At 35.7% G+C, this 25,397-nt stretch overlaps 1 protein-coding gene across 2 annotated transcripts in view; it reads left to right on the forward strand.

Annotated features, from left to right (window-relative positions):
- Positions 1 to 25,397, forward strand: part of HIBCH (3-hydroxyisobutyryl-CoA hydrolase) — a 96,041-nt gene that overhangs the window by 18,901 nt on the left and 51,743 nt on the right. For both annotated transcript variants that reach the window (XM_072741682.1, XM_026002655.2), the window contains exons 3-6: positions 4,101 to 4,241; positions 5,913 to 5,997; positions 8,419 to 8,499; positions 14,597 to 14,649. In XM_072741682.1, the coding sequence (XP_072597783.1) occupies positions 4,101 to 4,241; positions 5,913 to 5,997; positions 8,419 to 8,499; positions 14,597 to 14,649 (360 nt within the window). The remainder of the gene's footprint in view (positions 1 to 4,100; positions 4,242 to 5,912; positions 5,998 to 8,418; positions 8,500 to 14,596; positions 14,650 to 25,397) is intronic.

Raw genomic sequence — 25,397 nt, forward strand, 5'->3', positions numbered from 1 at the left:
AAACACCACAACAGATGTGTAAGAATGTAAAGAGAAACACTATTTTACAATATCATGTACCAAAACATTTACATACTGGAAACTACAAAAAATAGCTCTCTTTAAATGAGTTAACATTTGCTCTTCCTTATATCCAGTTGAATTTCCAGTGGCAGAACAAAAATGCTCATGGCTCTCTGGCCCTTCTTTCATGAAAACTCTTCCTTAAAACCTTCTGGAGTGCTCCATGAAGTCAGTGTATGGTTTTAGCAGGAAATAGGGGCTGCTCTCCGTGCACACATATATGCATGTTGTCCTGTCTTCCCAGTTCTTCCATGTGTGGGATCATTACTGGGGTCCAGGGGACTGATGGACAGTCAAACAAGAAAGTCCTCTGGAATAAAGTGTATTAATGAAGTTCCCTTCTGGAGATGGCTTAGCACCTTTTAAACCTAATCTATTATTCTTATTTTTTTAAAAAAATTACTTAAAATATTGGTTTGAATAGGTAGTAAATATGTATGGTACAAAATTGAAAGAGTTCAGAGGGGCCACACAGCAAAAATTCTTTCCACCCCTCTCTCAAATGTCTGATTTTCATTCCTGGAGGCAACCATTTTAGCAGTGTCTTGTGTATCAATCTAGAGATACATTCTATGTATAAATATATATGTGTCCATGTACAGAGTGGGTGGGTGGTATTGTAAACACACTGATTGGGGGATCCCTGGGTGGCTCAGTGGTTTAGCACCTGCCTTTGGCCCAGAGCGTGATCCTGGAGTCCCAGGATTGAGTCCCACGTCGGGCTCCCGGCACGGAGCCTGCTTATTCCTCTGCCTGTGTCACTGCTTCTCTCTCTCTCTCTCTCTCTCTATCATAAATAAATAAATCTTTAAAAAATATTTTTAAAAAAATACACACACTGATTGTTCATGGCCCAAGTAATTCTAGGGCTAGGTTCTATTTAAATCACTTGACTCCACTTAAAAATTAAAAGACTTAATTACTGTGTATATACTGCGTATGTGCTTTTGGTATGTACATTTTGCTTATCTACTGAATCTCAGTAATTTTTTAAAAAGATTTTATTTATTCATGAGAGACACAGAACAGAGACACAGGCAGAGACATAGGGAGAGGCAGAAGCAGGTTCCCCATGGGGCAGGGAGCCCGACGCAGGACTTGATCCCAGGACCCCCGGATCACGACCTGAGCCAAAGGCAGACGCTCAACCACCGAGCCACCCAGGCACCCCCGAACCTCAGTAATTTTAGAAACCTTTGTCACATGTACCTAGTAATCCATTTGATAGTTACCATTGTGTGAAAGATTTGCATTGATGTACAGGCATACCTCATATTATTGCATTTTGCAGATACGGTGTTTTTTTTGTTTTTGTTTTTGTTTTTTACAAATTGAAGTTTTGTGGGGACCCTGCATCAGTAGAGCAAATCTATTGGTGCTATTTTTCCAACAGCATTTGCTCACTGTCTCTGTGTCACATTTTGGTAATTCTCACAATGATTAAAAAAATTTCACTATTGTTTTGGTGAACAATGATCAGTGATCTTTGATGTTACTGTTTAGTTGTTTTGGGAGCACCATGAACTGTGCCCATATAAGATGGTGAACTTAGTTGGTAAGTGTTATGTCTGTTCTGACTGCGCCATCGACCCGCTGTTCTCTCGTCCCCCTCTCTGTAGGCCTCCCTTAGGTCCAACAGCACTAAAATTAGGCCAGTTACTAATCTACCATGGCCTCAAGTGAACAGAAGAATCCTATGCCTCTCGCTTTAAATCAAAAGCTAGAGGGCAGCCCGGGTGGCTCAGCGGTTTAGCGCCGCCTTCAGCCCAGGGCCTGATCCTGGAGACCCGGGATCAAGTCCCACGTCGGGCTCCCTGCGTGGAGCCTGCTTCTCTGTCTGCCTGTGTCTCTGCCTCTCTCTGTCTCTCATGGATAAATAAATAAAATCTTAAAAAAAAAGAATTATGCTTTATAAATAGAATAACAAAGCCCGATGACAGTTTATCTGCTTACAATATGGTTTACTGAACATTTTAAGCCTACTGTTGAAACCTACTGCTCAGAAAAAAAGATGTGTTTCAAAGTATTGCCAACTGACAATGTACTTGGTCAGCCAAGAGCTCTCATGGAGCTTGCTCACACAGCGTCTATTCTACAACCCTGGATCAAGGAGCAATTTTGATTTTCAAGTCTTACTATTTAAGACACACATTTCATACAGCTATATAGCTGTTATAGAGAGTGATTTCTTTTTCTATTTTTTTTGAAAGATTTTATTTATTTATTCATGAGAGACCCAGAGAGAGGCAGAGACACAGGCAGAGGGAGAAGCAGGCTCCCTGCGGAGAGCCCAACACAGGACTCGATCCGAGGACCCCGGGATCACGACCTGAGCCAAAGGCAGATGCTCAACCATTGAGCCACCCAGGTGCCCCCAGAGAGTGATTTCTTTGATGGATCTAGGCAAAAGAAATTGAAACGCTTCTGGAAAAGATTCACCACTATAGAGCCCATTAAGAACATTTGTGATTCATGGGAAGAAGTCAAAATATCAATGTTCACAGGAATTTGGAAGAAGTTGAGGGTTAGTCATCTAACCCTCATGGATGACTGGAAGGGTTCAAGACTTCAGTTCAGTGGAGAGTAAGTAACTGCTTGATGGTGGAAATTGCAAGAGAGCTAGAATTAGAAGTAGAACCTGAGGATGTGACTGAATTGCTGGTAATTTTGTGATAAAACTTTAGCAAGTGAGAAGTTGCTTCTTATGGATGAGCGAAGAAAGGGATTTCTTGAGATGGGGAGTCTACCCGTGAGGATTGCTGGAATGACCAAGGATCTAGACTGCTACGTGAACTTAGATAAAGCAGCAGCATTTTGAGTGATTTGACTCTAATTTTGGAAGTTCTGCTGTGGGTACAATGCTGTCAGTGTCGCATGCTGTAGAGAAACTGTGAAAGGAAGAGCCAATTGATACAGCAAACTTGACTCTTATTTTAAGAAGCTGCCACAGCCACCCCAACCTTCAGCATCTTCCACTCTAACCAGTCAGCAGCCATCAACATGGTGTCAAGCTCTCCATCAGCAGAAAGAACCCAACTCACTCAAAGTGCAGATGGTGTTTAGCGCTTATTAGCAATAAATTACTGTTTTTTTTTTCTTTGCACAATGTCAGCTTTATTCAGTCATAAATAAGCAAGGTTAACATAATTACCAAGCAGGTCCAGGCTTCCAAGATCAATGGCATTTTTTAAAAAGATTTATTTATTTATGATAGACATAGAGAAAGAGAGAGAGGCAGAGACACAGGCAGAGGGAGAAGCAGGCATGCCAGGAGCCCGACGCGGGACTCGATCCTGGGTCTCCAGGATCACGCCCTGGGCCAAAGGCAGTCGCAAAACCGCTGAGCCACCCAGGGATCCCCGATCAATGACATTTTACCACGTATTTAATTGGCTTCTTCAGTGTGGCCTCTTCTTAGTTGTAGAGTTCAGTCGTCAGGTTGGTTTCTGGGGTGTTTAGAATGATTTCATAGTCATCTAGTTATGTTTGTGGGAAAGATGAGCCTAGGGCCCTCCTGCTGCGCCACCAAGACCTCCATAAGTTACTTTTTTTTAAAATAAGATTTTATTTATTTATTCATGAGAGACACAGAGATAGAGCGAGAGGCAGAGACCCAGGCAGAGGGAGAAGCAAGCTCCCTGCAGGGGTCCCGACGCGGGACTCCATCCCGGGACTCCAGGATCACACCCCGGGCTGAAGGCAGTGCTAAACCGCTGAGCCCCCCCAGGGATCCCCATAAATTACTTTTTTTTCATATATTACTTTTTAATGAAGATACATACGTTGACTTTTCAGACATAATGCTGTCCCACACCTAATAGACTACAGGATAGCGTGAAAGTAACTGTTACATGCGTTGGGAAAACAAAACAAAAATTGTTTGACTTTATTGCAATATCTCTTTTATTCTGGTGTCTGAAACTGAATCCACTCTGAGGTATACCTGTATATGGTTTATGTTGGCTTGTGACAAAACCTTAATGAATTTTATTCTAAAGTTATTTTTTATTTTTATTTTTATTTATTTTTTAATACAGGGAATGTCTAAACACACAGATGCAGCAGGAGAAGTACTATTGGAAAGAAGAGGTTGTGCAGGAGTGATAACACTAAACAGACCGAAGTTCCTAAATGCGCTGAATCTTAATATGATTAGGCACATTTACCCACAGCTAAAGGTTTGTAATTTCCTTAAACAAATTGTCTGGATCCTTTTAAAAGCGTATCTCAAAAGAGCATTTTTGGTATTCTCTTCTGCAGAATCTGTGGGACCAGCACCCAAGCCCCATTGATTTCTTGAGTCTTCCCTATTCGATTATCCTGGAGCATTTCTAGTGGCAAGGAGTTCATGGCCTCCTGGGATAGCCCCTTCCACTTTTACATACCTCTAGGCTGGTGTGTTTTACCACTCCGCTTCTCTGACCTTTAAGCAGGGGTACTCCTTGAACCTCTTGGGATAGGAGTATACAAGTCTAATCTTACATGTGACAGCGTTTTGACAACTGTTTTTGAACTGCTTGGCTAGCCTATTCTTAGAGAAGGCCATAAGCTTTTCTATTTTTTTAATAGTTTTTTTTTTTCTAGATTTTATTTATTCATTCATGAGACACACAGAGAGAGAGGCAGAGACACAGGCAGAGGGAGAAGCAGGCTCCACGCAGGGAGCCCGACGTGGGACCCGATCCCGGGACCCTCAGATCACGACCCGAGCTGAAGGCAGACGCTCAACCCCTGAGCTACTCAGGCACCCATCCTAAGCTTTTCTATTTTAGAATGCATGGTGCAGTAGAAAAGCATGACTTACAGTCCAACTACTTTGTTTGAAACTTGGATTTCTATTTATTGACTGTGTAGCCTGGCAGTGGTAATCTCTCTGTCTTTCATTTTCCTCGCTGTGAAATGGGGATGATAGTATCTCACAGGATTGTGGTGGAGATGAAGTTAAATAGTGTGCCTCACATGGTCAGCCACAGAGACTAATCCTCCCCTGGTTACCAGCTCCTTAATTTTTCATTTGATGTGTCTCTCTTCCATACTGTTGTATCTATTTGGGACACTGTATAATACATTTCTAATAAAAAGAGATAAACCAAGTGTTTCAGATTGGAATTGGACTAGAATGGAAGAAAGTAGAAACTTCTATGTTAGAATGCCATATTTCTATTATTGTAGTCCAATACTGCATTAGCTTTTTGGGCAGCCATGTCTGTCCAGCTACATCTTTCATTGTGTGTTTATATTTTTAATCTCAAGATTAAAATGTGTAGAATTTATAGAGCGCCTGTTAATTTTTCTGTCTCTGGTTAACTGAGTTTTTAGTCTATTTTTGTTTTTTAAATTTCCATTGGTTCTTGATTCTTTCATCTTATTTATTGGCTGTCCTTACCCACCTCAAATCATTTCAAGATTTGATCACTACAAGTGGTTTCACTCAATTGCTTATCAATGTGTCAGGACAGAGCCTTATATCACCACAATAGAAAAGTTTTGCTCTATTTTTTCACCAGATTTATAAGCTTCTGTAACATATTTTTAAGCCCTTACTTTTTCATCTTGGTCTCAAAGTTGTCACGACAAAGATTGCAGATGCCATCATGCAATTTGGATCACAAAATGTATTCATCTAGCAACTTTGTTGAAATAGTCTCTAATTTATGTCAGAAAGGAAAATGAAGTTGGGATCCATTCTTTTGGATGTACTTTATAAAGCTTGTGCTTTATATATGTATTGATACGTATCTAGCTGTACAGATGTATATATGTATGTATATGCATATATATGCATATAGATTTTTTTTATAGTTTGTATTTATAATATGCTTTTACCATCTTCTTTTGCATTTGGATAGAATTGGGAACAAGATCCTGAAACTTTCCTGATCATTATAAAAGGAGCTGGTGGAAAGGCTTTCTGTGCTGGGGGTGATATCAGAGGTAAAAACTAATCCCCCCCAACTAATCTAAATGCTTCCTCCCCCCACTGATAAACCTCATAGGAAATTTTTGTAATACTTCGTAATTTGCTTTCATCTTAGAATTTTTTTTTATATTGTAACTTAGCTATTGTAGCTAATATTAGAAAAATGAAAATAGCATTTTTTTAAAAAAACTACATATGTATTCTTCATATATCCTATTTTTCTCCCTGAATTATTCTAAATAAAATGTCCAGTTGTAGTATGGGAGTCCACTTTTTTACTTTAGGTTAGCTGATATTCAGCAGTTCAGTTCGTCATATAGCCTGACAATCTGGCCATGTTGAGTGACTTATTCTCCAAATATGACATTTTCTGACATTTTACCTTGACTGCCTGTGCTTTTCCCCAGTTCATGATCCCAAAGCAAGAATATACTTAATAGAATTTATCCAGTTGTCAATATATTTTTATAGGTGTTTAAATAAATATGCTGAGATAGGATAAAAAGATTAATTCTCCTTTCTAATTCTTTGAGTCATTCTGTCTGTATATAGTTAACAATTAAAGACAAAAGAGAAGAAATGTTTGGTCTTAGGATCAAAGTCATGTACTTATCCCCACTGGTTGTCAGTATTTTATATATACTGAAAAACTGTTTTCATATTTTGTATTTTGTTTGTTATGGAAATGGTGGAGTCCAGGGATGGTTTTTCCTTTGGGTTTTTATTTTATGTGTATATGTGTATATATACATATATATATGTTTTTTGTATTATGTTAAAGGCAGTACTATCGGATTGATTTATTTACCAAATTTGCAAGTTTACATAAACTGTTATATTTGGAATGGAAAGAAACAAGCTCGATTTAGGGCATAATTTTAGATATCTAGTAAATTTAAAGTAACTGAATCTTAATTTTAATTTTAAATTCTGTTAGTTTTTATTCTATTTTTAATTGTTAAATTTTTCAGTTGCTTAGATAGATTTGTTAACTGAATTGTGTTTGTTTTGCCCGCAACATGAATATTTTTAAAATACTGTTTTCCAGCATGGAGCTAACCTATCTTCTGGAGTTGGGCATGTGGTCTTGTCATTTTACAGATGGGCATAGCCTTATGTATTATTTTTAGCTTCTTCTAACTGTGAACTGTTTTTGCATATAGGCCTAACTTTATGTTGATGTTTGGAAATACAGTTATAAATGACAGATTTATTTTAGTTTACATGTATAAAGGTGTGATCTTCAATTCTAGGAAATTTAGTTGTTTTAAAGATCATAGTCCAAAATGATAAGTGGGCACTTAGAAAAAAATTTATTAAATGCTATTATAAATGTCATTTAATTTTAGCTTAGCAATTGATTAGAATAAAATAAAGAAGAAATCAAAGATGACTTTTGAGGTAAAAGAGCTTTATTCCATAGGCAATATAATTCGTACTCTTGTCCTTTTAGAACTGCTAAGTAATGGTAAGGATTGACTAAGAAACAATAGATGAGGGCTTGGAGGTGGGTATATATCAGTGAAAGCCCCAGAATGACAAAAATAGACACCAAATCTTTCTTTTAAAAACCAGGAAAAGAAGTGAACATTTGAAACATTTTGAAGGCAGATATATCAAAGTTCTGAAATTAATCTGTAGTAATCTTACTATAGTCAATACTTTTTATGTAACTCTTTCCCATAGAAGAAGAGATATGTTTATATTTGAATTCGAATTTGAATAGATAATTCTCATAAGACTTAAAGACAGGAAAGACATGAACTTGCAATATATGGAAGAGAATGGTTTGGTAGTAGTCTTACCATTGACTGGAATAGGAGTACAGTAGGTGCTCAATAAATGTTTCATGGTGAAATGAATGTGGCAGAAATATTTAAATAGATGGTATATATTTTAGAACTGTGTATGTACATGCATGCATGTGCTTATATTTCTGTTTGTATGAATAATGTACCTTGTTTTAAGACATATTACCATTGGAAATGTATATCCAACAACTGTTTATTCAGGTACTACAGAAAAAAGTCAAAATGAATTTTGTAGCAATAGGTAAGTTCTAAATTAGGTATAACACTTTGTAAGAAGTATTTAAGAATTTTTGCCTTTAAGTTTTGACATTGGCCCATAGATCTGGGACTAATTGTGCCTGTGGCAAGGACTGTTCAAAACCTTAATAAACCATTCTAGAGTTTCCCCAGTACTTAATATCACGATATTTTAAATTTATTCTCTTTGACTTTATTAACTAGAAAACACTTTTTTAAAGTTTTCTTTTAATTTTTAAGTAATCCCTATGCCCAATGTAGGGCTTGAACTCACACCCTGAGATCAAGAATCTCATGCTCTACTAACTAAGCCAGACAGGTGCCCCACTAGAAAGCACTTTTTAAAAATTTCAAAAGGTTTTAAAATTAAAAAAAATTTTTTTGTAGTGATCTCCGAAGGTGGAAAGGCAAACCAGAAGATAGCTCAAGATTTCTTTAGAGAAGAATATATGCTGAACAATGCCATTGGTAGGTATGCTCTGAGAGCTTTGAAAATGGAATCAAGAAATAAGCTGCACAGTATTGTTAAGATGTATCAGTAGACACTTATTTACTCTTTTATATACTGTATATCAGGCATAAATAAAGCTGCTTAAACTACTCTGCTTGTTCCAGGACAATTCACACTTTAGTATTAGTAAGCTGTATTTAATTACTATTTGTCCTATGACCAATATGAACACATGGATTCTGATCATATGATTGGCTTTTCTGGAAAACAAAAAACTTGGGTTTCAGTTTTCTACATAAAATAAAGTACCATTTCTTAATTCTTAAGGAACTCTGGGATGAAAGTGTCTTAATAGTTGATGTTCCAGATTTCACTGGAAGTGAAAGCAGTACTTTGATCAAACATGTGTTTCAATTATTAAATTGCAGGGGATAATATAATTATATACCCACTTGCTAGGATTAACAGACATTAATATTTTATTTTTGCTTGATGTTTTAAGATTTATTTGAAAGAAAAAGAATACTATAGGTTTTAAACTTTAGTCCAGTTTGTTGCTTCCTCAGTGTCATTTTTTTCTCTCCCCAGAAGCAACCATTGTCATTAATTTTTAGTGTGTCTTTTTTTAAATTTTTTTTAATTTTTAGTGTATCTTACTAGACCATACTTAATATTTTTACTACATACTTATGAACACAAATGTTATTACTTTGTGTTTTTGAAATTGATGTAAGTAATATTTTACTGTATATATCACTCAAAGTTTTTAATAACATGAAATGTAACTGTTCCATAGTATTATGAATATCTCCTCAGGACTTATTTGTTCTACATTAATTGATATTTTATTTCAAATTTTTACTAATACAGATTATTATGTATGTTCCCTTAGTGAATATACAATAGTTTCTCTAGAAATAATAGAAGCAGAATGGATGAATCAGTTTATATGTCTTCAGTTGTTTCTAGATTCTAAAATATAAGACCTTATTTTCTGTATGTCCTTTCCATCATTTTTTTGTGTTAAACTTTGCATGTCTGATATCTTATTGTGACTTTAGTTTGTATTTCATTGAATATTGGTGAAATAGAAGGCGTTTTCTTGTGTTAAATAATCATTTAGGGGGGATCCCTGGGTGGCTCAGCAGTTTAGCGCCTGCCTTTGGCCCAGGGCGTGATCCTGGAGTCCGGGAATCGAGTCCCGCGTCAGGCTCCCGGCATGGAGCCTGCTTCTCCTTCCTCCTGTGTCTCTGCCTCTCTCTCTCTCTCTCTCTCTCTCTCTCTCTCTCTATCATAAATAAATAAATAAATCTCTAAAAATAAATAAATAAATAATCATTTAAGTTTTCTTCTCTTCCTTTCTTTGTTCATCTTTCTGTTAGATTTTTTTTTACTGATGGTGTAGGTCTTTATATGTTCTGGATTCCTTACTCAGTAGATTATACATACTGCAAGAACACTTCCCTCTGCTACTTTATCTTTTGGTATATACAAGTTTTTATTTGAGGAGTTGAAATGTATCCATTGTTTTCTTATATGATTTCTGCTTTTTTGCATTTAAAAAATCCACTTAATAACACTGATGTTATTAAGATGTTCTCATATTTTCTTTTAATAGCTTCAGTGTTTTGTTTCTTTATACTTGTCTTTAATGTAGTTGGAATTGCTTTTTTGTATGTGACATCATTTAACTTTTACTTTTCAGCTAGAAAGCCAGATACGTTGTAATGCCTTTTATTGTAAAGTTCATGCCTATTTCACTGATTTTAATGATACCTTTGTCATATATCAAGTTCTTATGTGTGACCTGGTCTGTTTCTGGGCTACTTTGTTCACTGGTCTATTTATACTTATGAGACTACAATGTCAAAATTATTACAGCTTTAAGATATGTTTCTATCTGATAGTATAAGTTGCCCTAGTTTTCTTTTAGAATTGTCTTGGCTGCTCTTGGGTTTTTGATCTTCCATATGAGTTTTTAAATTATTTTGTCTGGCTCCACAGAAGATTCCACTGAGGTTTTGATTGAATGACAATTATAGATTAATTTAGGGTGAACTACCATCTTTCATATTGAGTCCTCCCATCAATGCATATGGCATATCTCCTTATTTATGCAGACCTAAAAACTTGCAGAATGATAGTTACATACCATAAAACTCATGCATTTCAAATATATAATCAGTAACTTTTAGTAAACTTGTGTAACTATCACTCTAAATCGGTTTGGAACTTTTCATCAGATTTCACTTTTTTTTTTTTTTTTAAGATTTTTTATTTATTAGAGATAGACAGAGAGAGGGAGAGAGAGAGAGAGAGAGAGAGAGAGAGAGAGAGAGGAGAGAGAGAAACCAGCAGAGGGAGAAGCAGGCTCCATGCAAGGAGCCTGACGTGGGACTCGATCCCGGTTCTCCAGAATCAGGCCCTGGGCCGAAGGCGGCGCTAAACTGCTGAGCCACCGAGGCTGCCCAGATTTCACTTTTTATGTCCTTTAATGATATTTTATAACTTTCCCATAAAGATGTTGGTGCCTTTTTTTATTTTTTAAAGTTTGTTCTTAGGTAGCATGCTTTTTTTTTTATTATTATTAGTACATTAATGGTAATTTTATTGTTACATTTTTTGTAATTTACTGTTTTTAGTATATTAAAAGTGCTTTGGATTTTAAATTTGGTTCTTATATACAACTCTGCTGAAATTTGTTATTCTAATATTTCTGTAGATTCTCTTGGCTTTTCTACATAGGCAATTATACCATCTGCACATAATTTTTTTCACCTCTCTCTTTCCAGTCTTTATGTTATGATTTTTCTTATATTTTGGCTGGGAGCTCTATTAAAATATTGAATGATTATAGTGTTGTCTTATTTCTGATGTCCGTGGGAAAGCATTTAAACTTTCAATTTTTAGTGTAGTCTTTTTGTATACACTTTTGAAAACCAAGTTACAGGTATTAGTTCTATTACAAATTTGTTCGGGATGTTTTGTTTTTTTGTTCAGTGGTAGTGGTAATCCTTATTATCTAGGGCTTGAGCATCCACTTTCTCTGGCTTTTTCTCTTCCTTTCTTGGAAGGAATTTATTGACTTCCTGGCCCAGCAGATAGTTTTCCTAGTCATATTTTGTGAATCTAATAAGATGAGCTTTTATGCAGTTAGTCCATTTCATAAGATATGTGGGCCAGAATTTATTTCTGACTCAAATATATATTCACTACAATCACTGGCTATAGCTTCACTCAGCTATTGATTTTGAGCTTATTCTGGCACTGGTGGATTTCCTTTGTTTGGCTTTGAATTTGGAGTACATTTTTTTTTTTTTTTTTTTACCCCTGGAATTACTATGTCTTTAAAGTAGGAGTAGGGGAAAAAAGGCTATTTCTTGATTGAGCTTAGTGAGCCAGATTGAATGGACATCTCTCACTTCTTTGAATCTAAACTTCTGTGTATCAGATTTACTTGGAATGGCTTATTAATTTTGAAAATTTATACCAATGACTCTGCAGTGATGAAAATATTTCATATCTGTGCAGTCCAGTGCGATTGCCATGAGCCACCTGTGGCTAATGAGAACTTGGAATGGTGTGAGCAAGAACCTGAATTTTAAATTTTACTTAATTATAATTTCAATAGCTGCTTTTGGCTAGTGGCTACTGTATTAGTGCAGTTCTATACTAAATAAAAGGATATGAGAGAAAATCTCTAAACAGTTTAAAGAGTTTGGTAAAATATTAATATACAGAGAGAAAACCTTCAAGGTGTAATATCAATACATTGTAATGATGTATTTTGTTTAGTAAGGAATTTGACAGATTCTGGCTTTATGCCCTGCATCAGGTAGCTTCTAATATTATATAGCTGAAATATATATATATAGTGATTTTATGTGTGTGTGTGTGTATATATATACATATATATATGTATATATATATACACACATGCACAGCTGAAATGGAGTGTGTGTGTGTGTGTGTGTGTGTATCTCCATCCCAATCAATAGAGAAAATTTGTAAAAGATTTTATTTTATTTTATTCATGAGAGATACACAGAGAGAGGCAGAGACACAGGCAGAAAGAGAAGCAGGCTCCTTGCAGGAGCCCGATGCGGACTTGATCTCAGGACCCCGAGGTCACGCCCTGAGCCAAAGGCAGACACTCAACCACTGAGCCACCCAGGTGCCCCGAGAAATTTCTTTTTTATAGTTTCTAGGGAATTATAGTATCCTATAGTTTACAGTTCAAGATTAAAAGTAATTAGAGTTCAAGATTGAAGGCTATGTAAGTTCTTGCAAATATGAAATTAGAATGAAACTCTAGAGTTGTGCCTTGATGGCTCATTTGGCAAATTAGAAATACTTATAGAACTGCTAGATGGGTTGAAACTGCAGTTTTATCCTTCCACGTTGCATGGAATATTACTCAGCTATAAAAAAGAATGAGATCTTGTCATTTGTGACAATATGGATGGACCCTGGAGGGTATTGTGCTAAATAAAATAAGTCAGAGAGGGACACCTGGGTGGCTCAGTGGTTGAGCGTCTGCCTTTGGCTCAGGGTGTGATCTTGGGGTCCTGGGATCGAGTCCCACATCAGGGTCCTCATAGGGAGCCTGCTTCTCCCTCTACCTGTGTCTCTGCCTCTCTCTCTCTATCTCTGTGTCTCTCATGAATAAATAAATAAAATCTTAAAAAAAATAAATCAGAGAAATACAAATACCATATGATTTCACTTATATGTGGAATCTAGGAAACAAATGAATAAACAAACAGCAGAAATATACCCATAAATACAGAGAACAAACTGATGGTTGCCAGAGGGGAGGGGAGTGGAGGTAGAAGTAAATTGGGTGAAAGGGGGTGTGAACAATAGTCTTCCAGTTATGGAACAAGTAAGTTGCAGGAATAAAAGGGTACAGCGCAGGGAATATAGTCAGTGGCATTGTAATGGTGTTGTATAGTGACAGATGAGAGCTACACTGTGGTGAGCGTAACATAATGTACATAAACCTGTTGAATCACTGTGTTGTACACCTGAAACTAATGTAACATTGTATTGTTACAGTCTATTATACTGCAATCAAAAAAGGGTCTAAAACAGAAGCCAAAAAAACTGAGGTTTTATATTGGTCTTTGGTAAGGAAGTAATATTGGCAACAACAAGCAGTAACAGAAGCTCAGTGATTTACATTTTTGTTATGTTATAAGCAACTCCCCTTCTCAGAGGAGAAAGGAAAAAAGGAAAGGAACAGAGTAAAATTTTATAGAGTTTTTTAGATGAAACGGACTTCTGAGGCCATATATTAAATCTCGTTATTTAATTGCTGAGGAAACGTACTTATATATCCTATACATATATATGACATGCACATGACTCAGGTATGTTTAAATGTGTATGTATACCTAATGCTAGGATAAATGTTGAATTTGCAGTATTGGGGTGTGTGTGTGTATCTAATGCTAGTATGTATATTGAATATAGTTGATTTGCCAGTTAATGACAAATATGAGACTAGAATCTGGGTCTTCTAACTCCCAGTCCTTACTTTTTACTGTATGCTGCACTTCTCTTTGTATCCAAATGCTTTAGACATATTGAAAACGAATTACGTTCCTTAAATATACAACTGTGTACATAAACATCCATGGTTTAGAAAGTAAATTTTAATTATATTTTTCATAGCTGATCTATAAAAGGCTTTCATATGTTTCAAATTGAAATGTTGAGTTGTTAAATGATAAATAGATGATCGGGATTGTGTACGGATTAACGTTTTAAAAAGAACACATTTTACAAGCCATATATTTAGCTACTTTGATATTTTTCTTTTTTTAAAAAAAAGATTTTATTTATTTATTCATGAGAGACACAGAAAGAAAGGCAGAGACACAGGCAGAGGGAGAAGCAGGCTCCCCTTGGGGAGCCCGATGTGACTTGCTCTGGGACCTGGAATTATGCCCTGAGCCAAAGGCAGATGTTCAACCACTGAGCCACCCAGGCATCACTACTTTGATATTTCTTACAAAAATTTCCTGAGGAAAATATTAAGTGTTCATGTAATGTGATATTTGGAAAAAGTGAATGTATTTTAAACATCATAATTTTCTTCTTCTTCTTTAGATTCTTGCCGGAAACCATATGTTGCACTTATTCATGGAATTACAATGGGTGGAGTAAGTAGACTATGTTACTCCCATCATTGATATGTGAGTTTTTAAAAAATAAGTTAATCATTTCAATCAGAAGTGAGGCAATGAAAGTGATTTAGCAAAACTCACTGAAATGAAATCCTGTTTAGATTTTGGAGCCTTGCAGGTTTAGAATATAGCATGTGACTATCTTTTAGACTATCTTTTAGACTATCTCCACCCAAAGGAATATGTTCTTAATTACGATATATACTATTTTAGTTTCTTTAATTAGCAAACCTTTTTAACCAACAGAATGGATTTTTTGTTACTGTTGTTACATGGAGCTCTTTTTCTACTTATAAATGAACTGATTGCTTTCAACAGATTCAGAAAAGAAACTGGAATGTTAAGGGATTTTTAGACTGAGTCTTGGGGATGTGTTTGCCTAAATTGTATCTGTTGCTCAAAATCTCACCTTAATGAAAGTGTTTGGATACTTTATGAAGTTCTCTGAAACTACATCTCCTATCAATTGACAAATATGTCTTTTATGTCTGTGTAATTACAAAGAAGTCTTTAATGATGAGAAGAAACATTTTGAGGTAATGAATGCAAAAGAAGGATACTGGGAACCCAACAAAGGAATGATATTTCATGGAGAGTAAATCAAACACTCGGAACAAAAATAATGGTCCAATATAGTTAAAGATGACTTTCTTTTATTAAAAACAAAAAATTCTCAAACCTGCAATATGTATAATCAAGATTTTATCTGAAATTACTCTTTCAATTACAAGCTTTAAAAAAATTTTTTAAAAACATTTTATTTATTCATTTGACAGAGAGCACAAGCAGGGGAAGAGGGAGAAGTAGGCTCCCCACCGAGCAGGGAGCCCGAAGTGGGGCCTACTCCCAGGACCCTGGGATCATGACCTGAGCCAAAGGCAGACTCTTAACCTACTGAACCACCCAAGTGCCCCTAAATTACAAGCTTTAAGAGAAAAAAAAAAAAAAACTGTAAGTGTTCAGGCCAGATCATTGAAGTTTAATACACAAGACTAATTTTGATATGAAAGGATTGTGAATAGCCTTTTGTACTCTCAGCAGAAATTCCATCTTTTCATAGGAGCCTGAGAAGAATTATTGCCCTAGTATACTACATCTGAGGAACTGGCTGCGCCTTTTGGCCTCCATGACATGTATCAGTTGGTTATGTTTGCATACGTTCCTATGTATTTATAGTTAAGAATACTCCATTTATTTCTAAAGGGAAGACTGCGGTAAAACAAAGCAAGATAATGTCTTGAGTAGAGGGAGTAAGGGTGATGCTGCTGCTTCTACTGGTCTGTTTTCTGTATTTACTTAAATAAGTATGAACGACTTTCAAAATAAAAATGAGAACATACTTTATGTGAGCCTTCATGAGAACCCTACCAGAGAATTAAGTCTTAGTGCCCCAAGGCAGTGGTTTTCAAGGTGTTGTTTTTACACTAGCAGTATCAGCAGCATGTAAGAATTTATTAGAAATATACATTCTGGGGCCCTAACCCAAGGTCCGAACCTAAGGGTGAGGCCCAGCAGGTTGTCTTAACAAGCCCTCCAGGTGATTCTGGGTCATGTTAAGGGTGAGACCCATGCCACAAGGCATCCAGTGTATATAATGAATTAACTTCTCTCACATCTGTCTTGTGTTTCTATAATGATACCAGTTATGTACCATCCTTGGGAAAATTGTCAAAATAGTCAAATCATGAGAAATCCCTCAATGAGCCAAGTTCTTTTATATTACATGTTATCAGTCCCCTCCTCCCTCCAAAAATTCCAATGACCTCTGTGTGTCTTTTCTCCCATTAGGTCTACCCGTGTATATGCCTCACATATACTTTATATGTAATTGATTCTTAAAGACTGAAGTTCTAACTTATTTTTTTTTACAGTCTTAAATATGACTATGATTAGATGTGATTTCTTACTCCATTGACTTCTGCATTCAATCTGTACTCCAAATTTGAGATTTATACTTTATTGTTATTTATTGTGAAATATGCCCAGATATATTAGATGGTCTATAAGGGCAAAGGCTATCACATCCTCTTTTTTTTTTTTTTACTCTCTCATTACTACATTATGTATTTATTAAAACAATTCCACTCTATATAATGAACATTTTGTGTAGCCTCTGAAAGTAAAATTTACAGACTTGAAGTGAACCAGTTCTCTCTCTTTTTTTGTAATGATATTTTGAATGTATCTTGGTTTTGAAGGCTAACTTTCATCTTTTAATGTCTCATTTCAAACTGTGCTTAATCTAAGACTCTTAGTGTACTGTTTCTTTTGAAAATATAATCCTCTGGATATTGGCATTCAACCTTGGCTGCATTTTAGAATCACCTGGGAAACTTAAAAGTCCCAGGGCGCAGGCTTACTCACCTCACAGAACTATTAAATCAGGTGCTGGAATGGGACCCAGGTATTTTCAAAGCTCTTTGTTGATCCCACTGTGTAGCTAAGGGGTTATGAATTGTTGATCTACTAGTGATTCTGAGCTAGAGTGTGGTTCAGTGTTACCTGTGGACCTTTTTCAGAATCCCCTGAAATCACCTATTTTCACAGGTTAACTTGTATCTGACTCACTTGGAGGGCTTGTTAAAATGCAGACTCCTCCCACCTTCATTCCAGTTTAGTCAGTTTGAAGTGTAGCCCAAGAATTTGCAATTCTAACAAGTTCCTGGAGGCTGCCTGCTGGTGATAGTGGGGGGGGCCTTACCTTAGGAACCACTATCAGGTGTTAAGAACATGTAGTTTATTATTCAAAAGCCTTTATTTTCAGAATTGTTAGTAGAATTTTAGTATTATATAAAATTGTTTAATATAAATATATTTTAAATCCTAGTACAGAAGTATAGAACAAGATAGAGCAAATATGGTTTAAGGTGTACAAATAGTAACTGTTTTTATCTTGATACTGATCAATAAACTGTTTCTTATATTTTAAGAAGGAATTGTGTTAGGAAAACTTGAGCAGTCCAAAAAATGGCACCACGGAGCTTGTTTTTTTTTTTTTTTTTTTTTTTACCCATCCAGGAAAATAACAGTTTTACCATCTTTTGTTATCTATCATAAAGAGTAAATAGCACAGAACTTGGTAGAAGGGATGGCTATATTCCATTATGTTTCAGATTTCAAAAATTTGTACATTTAATTACTCAATAATTTGTTTTTTAGTAAAATAAAAATGAATATTTCTGAGTGCTTCTTCATTTGGTTGATCAAAATTATTTAAGGTTATGTCATTCCAGTGTTTCTGCAAGAGATAATTTTTTATGAATAAAAATGTGAAAGAATATCTCATTCTGTTCCCAGAAAGATAGATTTTTCTTTTCTCTTTTATTTTTAAATATCTGAATTCATATTTTCTAAAGTTAATGTATATAGAAAGACAAATACTTAAAAATTGATATTAATTTTAAGTAGATATATACAACAGAACAATTTTTAAATTTTTATTCTATATGTGTAAAACCACTCTTATTTCCCTCTCAACTGAATTGGATTTAAAGAACTTTCACATTTTTTTCTCCCTTCCTTCCTTCTCCTTTTCTTCCTTTATTCTTTTCTCTTCTCTGCCTACAATGCATTTTATAATAGACATAAATGGTCCCTCAAGCAACCTCAGAATATGGGTGCAATATGGTATTGTTGTGTCTCTCAACGTGTCCTAACATGGTGCTAGCAAAAGGTTTTGTGATCAAAATAATGGAAAATTTATAGTTTTAAGGCATACTTTAGAAAGGACTATGTTCTAACGAATAGAGAAGTGGGCATTGGAATGGTAATAGTGAGACAATACCCATGTGACTTGGTGGGACACATGCCAGCCACATGGAAAATTGACTAGTACTCCATTACTGAATCAGATTAAATTTAACCACTGATGAATGTCATTGAGACATGTCATTTTTTAATGAGAAGAATTAACAGTCCTCAAAGATTGAATTATATTAATGTATTGCAAAGGTCTGTGAGATTAAAGTTACATCTTCAGTTGTAAAAAGTATTCTGTTTTAGTGACAATTGAACAGGTGACATTTTAAGAAACCATTTTTTATTATAACACTGAATTTTTTGTAATATTATTTAGTTAAGAGAGACCTTAACTGAGACCTTATGAAAGAAGAGATGCAGTGATTTTATTAGCTAAGTTAGAGAAGATTTTTTAAAGAGACTTTTGAGTTCAGCTTACTTTGGTATATTTCTTCCTCCAAAATCATTTAAATCTCTTAATTAAAAAAAAAAATTAGAGTACTCTTTAATGTGTTTACACTGTATAATGAAAACATGGAGACATGCATGGGCTATGCCTTTTTTTTTCTTTTTTTTTTTAAAGCGTGCATGTGCAGAAAGAGAAGGGGCAGTGGGAGAACCTTAAGTGGACTCCATGCCCAGGTCAGAGCCCAACATGGGGTTTGATTCTCATGACCCTGAGATTATGTCCTGATCAAAAATCAAGAGTCAATGCTCAACCAACTGAGCCATACACGTGCCATTTTTATTTTTTTTATTTTTATTTTTATTTTTTTTAAATTTTTATTTATTTATGATAGCCACACAGAGAGAGAGAGAGAGAGGCAGAGACACAGGCAGAGGGAGAAGCCTCCATGCACCGGGAGCCCGATGTGGGACTCGATCCCAGGTCTCCAGGATCGCGCCCTGGACTGCAGGCGGCGCCAAACCGCTGCGCCACCCAGGGATCCCATGTGCCATTTTTAAATGGAAAATCCAAGAAGCTTTCAAAAGATCAAATATGAAGTCATTAACAAAGCCTGGAAAAAGGCTAATAAATGTGCTAAGCTACTCTCTCTCTCTGAAAGAATGATATTAGAACAACCAACCTTTGTCCAGTGAGTGGGAATATTTTTATGATAGATGTAAGAGTCATAATTATTATTATGATTAGACGTGATGTTTAATGTTCTTTTTCTTCAGGTTTATTGAGGTATTACTGAGAAGTAAAGTTGTAGTATATTTAAAGTGTGCAATGTGATGATTGGATATACGAGTACATTGTGAAAAGACTCCTGCTTCAGACCTTATTCATTTTTTAACTGAAAGTCTGTCCCCTTTTACCAGTCTCTTCATATTTTCTCCATTCCTCCAGTCCCTAGCAACCACTTTTCTGCTATTTCTATGAGTTAGACTTTTTTTAAAAAAATGTTCCACATTTAAGTGATATCATTCAGTATTTGTCTTTTTCTGTTTGGCTCATTTCACTTAGTATAATGCTCTCTAGGCTTCAACCATATTGTCAAAAATAGCAGAATTTCTTCTTTTTAAGTCTGAATAGTATTTCATTATATATATATATAATATATACACACACATACACAAACCACATTTTCTTTATGCATTTGTCTATGAGTTATATCTTGACTATTGTGAATAATGCTGCAGTGAGCACAGGGGTATAGATAACTCTCAGGGATAATGATTTTATTTCCTTTGGCTATATGTCCATAAGTGAAATTGCTGGATCATATGGTAGTTCTATTTTTAACTTCTCAAGGAACCCCTCTGCTATTTTCCATAGGGGCTGTACCCGTGTGCGTTCATACCAGCAATGTACTAGGGTTCTCTTTTCCTTGTATCCTTGCTAGCATTAATTATCCCTTGTCTTTTTGATGATAGACATTGATAGACATTATAACAGGTGTGAGATGATATTTCAGTGTGATATTGATTTGTATTTTCCTGAAATTACTGATATTGAATGCCTTTTTGTGTACCTGTAGGCCATTTTGTATGTCATCTTTGGAAAAATGCTCCTTCAGTTTTTTAAATTAGATTGTTGATTTTTTTTTTTTTTTTTTTTTTTTTTTTTGCTGTTAGGTTGTAGGGGTTCCTTATATATTTTGGGTATGAACCCCCTATTGGATATATGGTTTGCAGATATTTTCTTCCAGCCCATAGGTTGTCTTTTCATTTTCTTGGTGGTTTCCTTTGCTGAGAAGCAGCTTTTAGTTTGAGTATTTCACTCATTTATTTTGCTTTTGTTGCCTTTGTTTTTGGTGTCACATCTAAAAAATCTTTGCCAAGATCAGTATCAAGGAGTTTACCCGTGTTTTCTTCCAGGATTTTTATGGTTTCAGATCTTACATTTTTAAATCCATTTTGAGTTAATTTTTGTGTATGCTGTAAGATAGGGGTCCAGTTTCATTTTTTTTTTTTCTATTTGGCTATCCAGTTTTCCCAGCACCTTTTATTGTGACTGTTTTTTCTTCATTGTACATTTTTGGCTCCTTTTTTGAAAATTAATTGATCATCTATGTGTCTGTATTTCTGGGTTCTCTATTCTCCATTTGACCTATGTGGCTGTTTTTACAGTATTGTAGTGTTTTGATTACTACAGCTTAGTAATATAGTTTGAAATCAGGAAGGGTGATGTCTCCATCATTTCCTTCTTTCTCAAGTTTACTTTGGCTGTTGAGGGTTTTTTGTGGTTCTTTAAGATTGTTCTATATCTTTAAGATTCTTCTAAAGTTTAAGATTGTTCTATTTCTGTGAAAAATGCCATCAGAATTTTGATAGGGATTGCATTGTATCTGTTGATTGCTTTGGATAGTATGGACATTTTAACAATATTCTTCCAATCCATGAGCACAGAACAATTTTCCATTTATTTGTGTCTTAATTCCTTTTGTTAATGTCCTACAGTTTTCAGTGTATAGATCTTGTGGCTTCTTGGTTAAACTTATTTCTAGGTATTTTATTCTTTTTGTTCTTAATGGGATTGTTTTCTTCTCATTCTGAAAGTTTGCTATTATGTAGAATAAAGACAACTGACTTTTATGTATCAATTTTGTATCCTGAAACTTTATGGAATTATTTTATTCTAACAACTTTTTTCGAGGGAGGAGTCTTTAGGGTTTTCTAAATATAGTATTGTGTCATTTTTAAACACAATTTTATTCCTTTCTAGTTTGGATGCCTTTTATTTATTTTTCTTGCCTAATTGCTTGGGTTAAGACTTCTAATACTGTGATAAGTAAAAAGTGGCAAGAGTGGATATCCTTGTCTTGTCCCTGATCTTAGAGGAAAAGCTTTGAGCTTTTCTCTGTGGAGTATGATGTTAACTTTGGGTTTGTCATGTATGACTTTATTATGTTGAGGTGCATTCCATCTATACCTAATTTGTTGAGGGTTTTTATCATGAAACAGTGTTGAATTATGTCAAAATGCTTTTTCTGTATCTATTGAAGTGATCATTTTTAGATTTTTTTTTTTTAAATTTTTATTTATTTATTTATGATAGTCGCACAGAGAGAGAGAGAGAGAGAGAGAGAGAGAGAGAGGCAGAAACACAGGCAGAGGGAGAAGCAGGCTCCATGCACCGGGAGCCTGATGTGGGATTCGATCCCGGGTCTCCAGGATCGCGCCCTGGGCCAAAGGCAGGCGCTAAACCGCTGCGCCACCCAGGGATCCCAATTTTTAGATTTTTATCTATGGAGATCATATGATTTTTATTCTTCATTTTGTATATCATATTGATTGATTTGCACGTTTTGAACTATCCTTGAATCTCAGGAATAAACCCTACTGGATCATAGTATCTGATTCTTTTAATGTAATATTGATTTAAGTTTGCTCATATTTTGTTGAGGATTTTTGCACTGTTCATCAAAAGTATTGACTTGTAATTTTCATTTCTTGTAGCATTCTCTTTTTTTTTTCTTGTAGCTTTCAATGATACTCATTGCTAAGTCTGCTTGTATACATTAAAGTGACCTGATTTCAGATACATGACTATAACTCATATACAAATTGGGCTCTGTTTTTAAAAATTCAATTTACTTAACATATAGCATATTATTAGTTTCAAGATAGAATTTAGTGATTTATTAGTTGATTATAACACTCAGTGCTCATTATGTCAAATGCCCTCCTTAATGCCCATCATTCAATTACCCCATCTCTCTACCTACTTCTCCAGCAACCCTCAATTTGTTTTCTATAGTTAAGAGTCTCTTATGGTTTGCCCCTTTCTCTGTTTTTATTTTTCCTTCCCTTTTCCTGTGTTCATATTTTTCCTGTGTTCCTGTGTTCATAAATTCCATGTATGAGTGAAATCATGGTATTTGTCTTCCTCTTATTTCATTTAGCATGATACCCTCTAGTTCCATCCACACCATTGCAAGTGGCAAGAATTCATTCTTTGTGATGGCTGAATAATATTCCATTGCACACACACACACACACACACACACACACCACATCTTCTTAATCCATTCATTTGTTTATAGACATCTGGGCTCTTATATTTTAGCTATTGTGGACATTGAGGTGTGTGTGCCCCTTAGAATCACTATTTTTGTATTCTTTGGATGAACACCTAGTGGGCTCTGTGATTCTTACTTGTGCTTCATGGGTTTAAAGTAGAAGCTGCCAGCTGAAGGTGTGAGGAAATTAGCTTGAAGTTGATGTGCAAAGATAAAGGATGATAATCAGGACTAAAGAAAGGTACTGCAGTGCAGTTGCCCTGGGAAGTAAAAATAAAAGGAACTATATTGACAGATGAACTTGTCTACAGAAAAAGCAGTAAAATATACTAAGAGTGGGAGAATAAAAAGAAAAGAGAATATGAAAAAGAGCCTCCTTCAAGACTGAAATATTAGTAAGACTGCAGGAGCTGTGAAAGGAAGAATTAGAGAGGAAATTGCCATTGGATTTCTAAGTGTTTAGAATATGTGTGTATTTGCATTCATTTTTGTCTGTGTTCACTGTTGAATTTTTTCCAAGTGTGGATGGTTATATTTCTTGATAGAGAGGGTTAGGGTCTCCCCTTCTTCTGATAGGTATTCTCTCTGTGATTTCCTTCTGCTTTAGCAGGAGAGAGTTGGATGACTTTTAGTTGCACAACTTCTGACAGTAAATTTTTAGGGTTGTTTATTTTTTTTATTTATTTTTTATTTTTTATATTTTTAAATTATTTATTATTTTTTATTATTTATTATTTTTTATTATTTTTATTTTTTGTGGGTTGTTTAATTTAAATTCAATTAGCCAATGTATCATTAGTTTTAGATGTAGCTTTCAATAATTCATTAGTTGTGTATAATACCCAGTGCTAATTCCGTCACATGCCCTACTTAATTTTTAGGGTCAGTTTTTCAGCCTTTTTCATAGGTAAGCATTGGGTTATATTTTTGAAGTTGCAATGGATTGTCCTCTAACACATGTTCCTGTACTTTTTAACTCCATCTTACTCCTTGTCTGTCTCATTAGATAGAGCTCTTGATTCTCTACTTTACTCTTTTCCCCTTGGCTTTGAGCCCAGGAATAACTAAGTACAGAATTGGGAGGTGCTTGTTGTTGCCTACTAGGACCTTGGCTTTACTGCCTCCTCCTCCTCCTCCTACCCCCACCCCCACCCCTGCCATTTTAAGTTGTTGAGTTCTGAGAAATAGAACTTTGCCTTTCTAGGATTATGGGTATTCTTGGCAACTTTCAGACTTGCAGATTCTTAGATCTACGAGGACTTATTTTCCATTTTGGGGGCCCTTTTCTGTGGATCTATTGTCAGGATTTGGGTTCATTTTGTTTTTAATTGTGAAAGCCCCTTGGTTCTTGGTCGAGTGGTAGGCACCTCCTCCCTGTGCCATCCTCAGCCTGCCTCTGTTTCATCCACCATGCCATCCATACAGCACGCCAGGTTGAATAATTTGTCATCTAGAGGGCTGTGTTCCTTATTGAGGCATCATATTGCACAAAGAAGAAAGGAGGAGGGGAGTTCCTCTTGCCCCTCAAATGAGCCCATTCTCCTAAAGATATATTGACTGAAGAAGTTTAATACTAACTAAAAGTTCATTACAATTTTAGCACTTATTCGAGATTGTTCACAACTGTTTCACCCAACCATCAAAACTTACTAGATATGTGCTGTGTGCTAGATACTGAGTAGACTCTGGGGATAAAATAGTGAGCAAGGCACATATGTTTCTTTCTTCATGGAGCTTCCTGTCTAGTGAGGCAGGTACAGGGTGTTCTGGAAATACACAAAGGAGTACCAGCCTCAACTGTGTATTTGAGTGAAGGGGGTAGTGTAAGGGAAGCATCTTGGAGGAAGTTATATAAGCAGCCAGGATAGAGCAAGTTGGGAATTGTGGAGAGATGTGATGTGCTTGCTGCTAGTGTGTAAGGGGTTGATGCAGTGTGAAGGCCCACGTGCAAATGAGAAGATAGAGGCATATGTGAAAATGAATTGAGAGAATGCATGTTTGGGTAAAGTTCAGTATGCCTGGATTTTGGAGTATGAAGGAGATAGTGGTTAAAGTCTGAGGCCAGAAAGGTAGCAAGAAACCAGATCAGTCCTCCTATATAAGATATGTTTAGTAGTTTATCCTGAAATCGGTTAAGAGTGCCTTTTAAGTGCTTTAGATGAGGAGATGGCTTGAACAGACTCGCATTTTATTTTTATTTTTATTTTTTTTAATTAATTTTTATTGGTGTTCAATTTACCAACATACAGAAAAACACCCAGTGCTCATCCCGTCAAGTGTCCGCCTCAGTGCCCGTCACCCATTCCCCTCCACCCCCCGCCCTCCTCCCCTTCCACCACCCCTAGTTCGTTTCCCAGAGTTAGGAGTCTTTATGTTCTGTCTCCCTTCCTGATATTTCCCAACATTTCTTTTCCCTTCCTTTATATTCCCTTTCACTATTATTTATATTCCCCAAATGAATGAGAACATACACTGTTTGTCCTTCTCCGATTGACTTAAGGACAGAACCCCACTGGC

Source organism: Vulpes vulpes, chromosome 16 (assembly GCF_048418805.1).
Source record: "Vulpes vulpes isolate BD-2025 chromosome 16, VulVul3, whole genome shotgun sequence".
In the NCBI taxonomy this organism is placed as follows: domain Eukaryota; kingdom Metazoa; phylum Chordata; class Mammalia; order Carnivora; family Canidae; genus Vulpes; species Vulpes vulpes.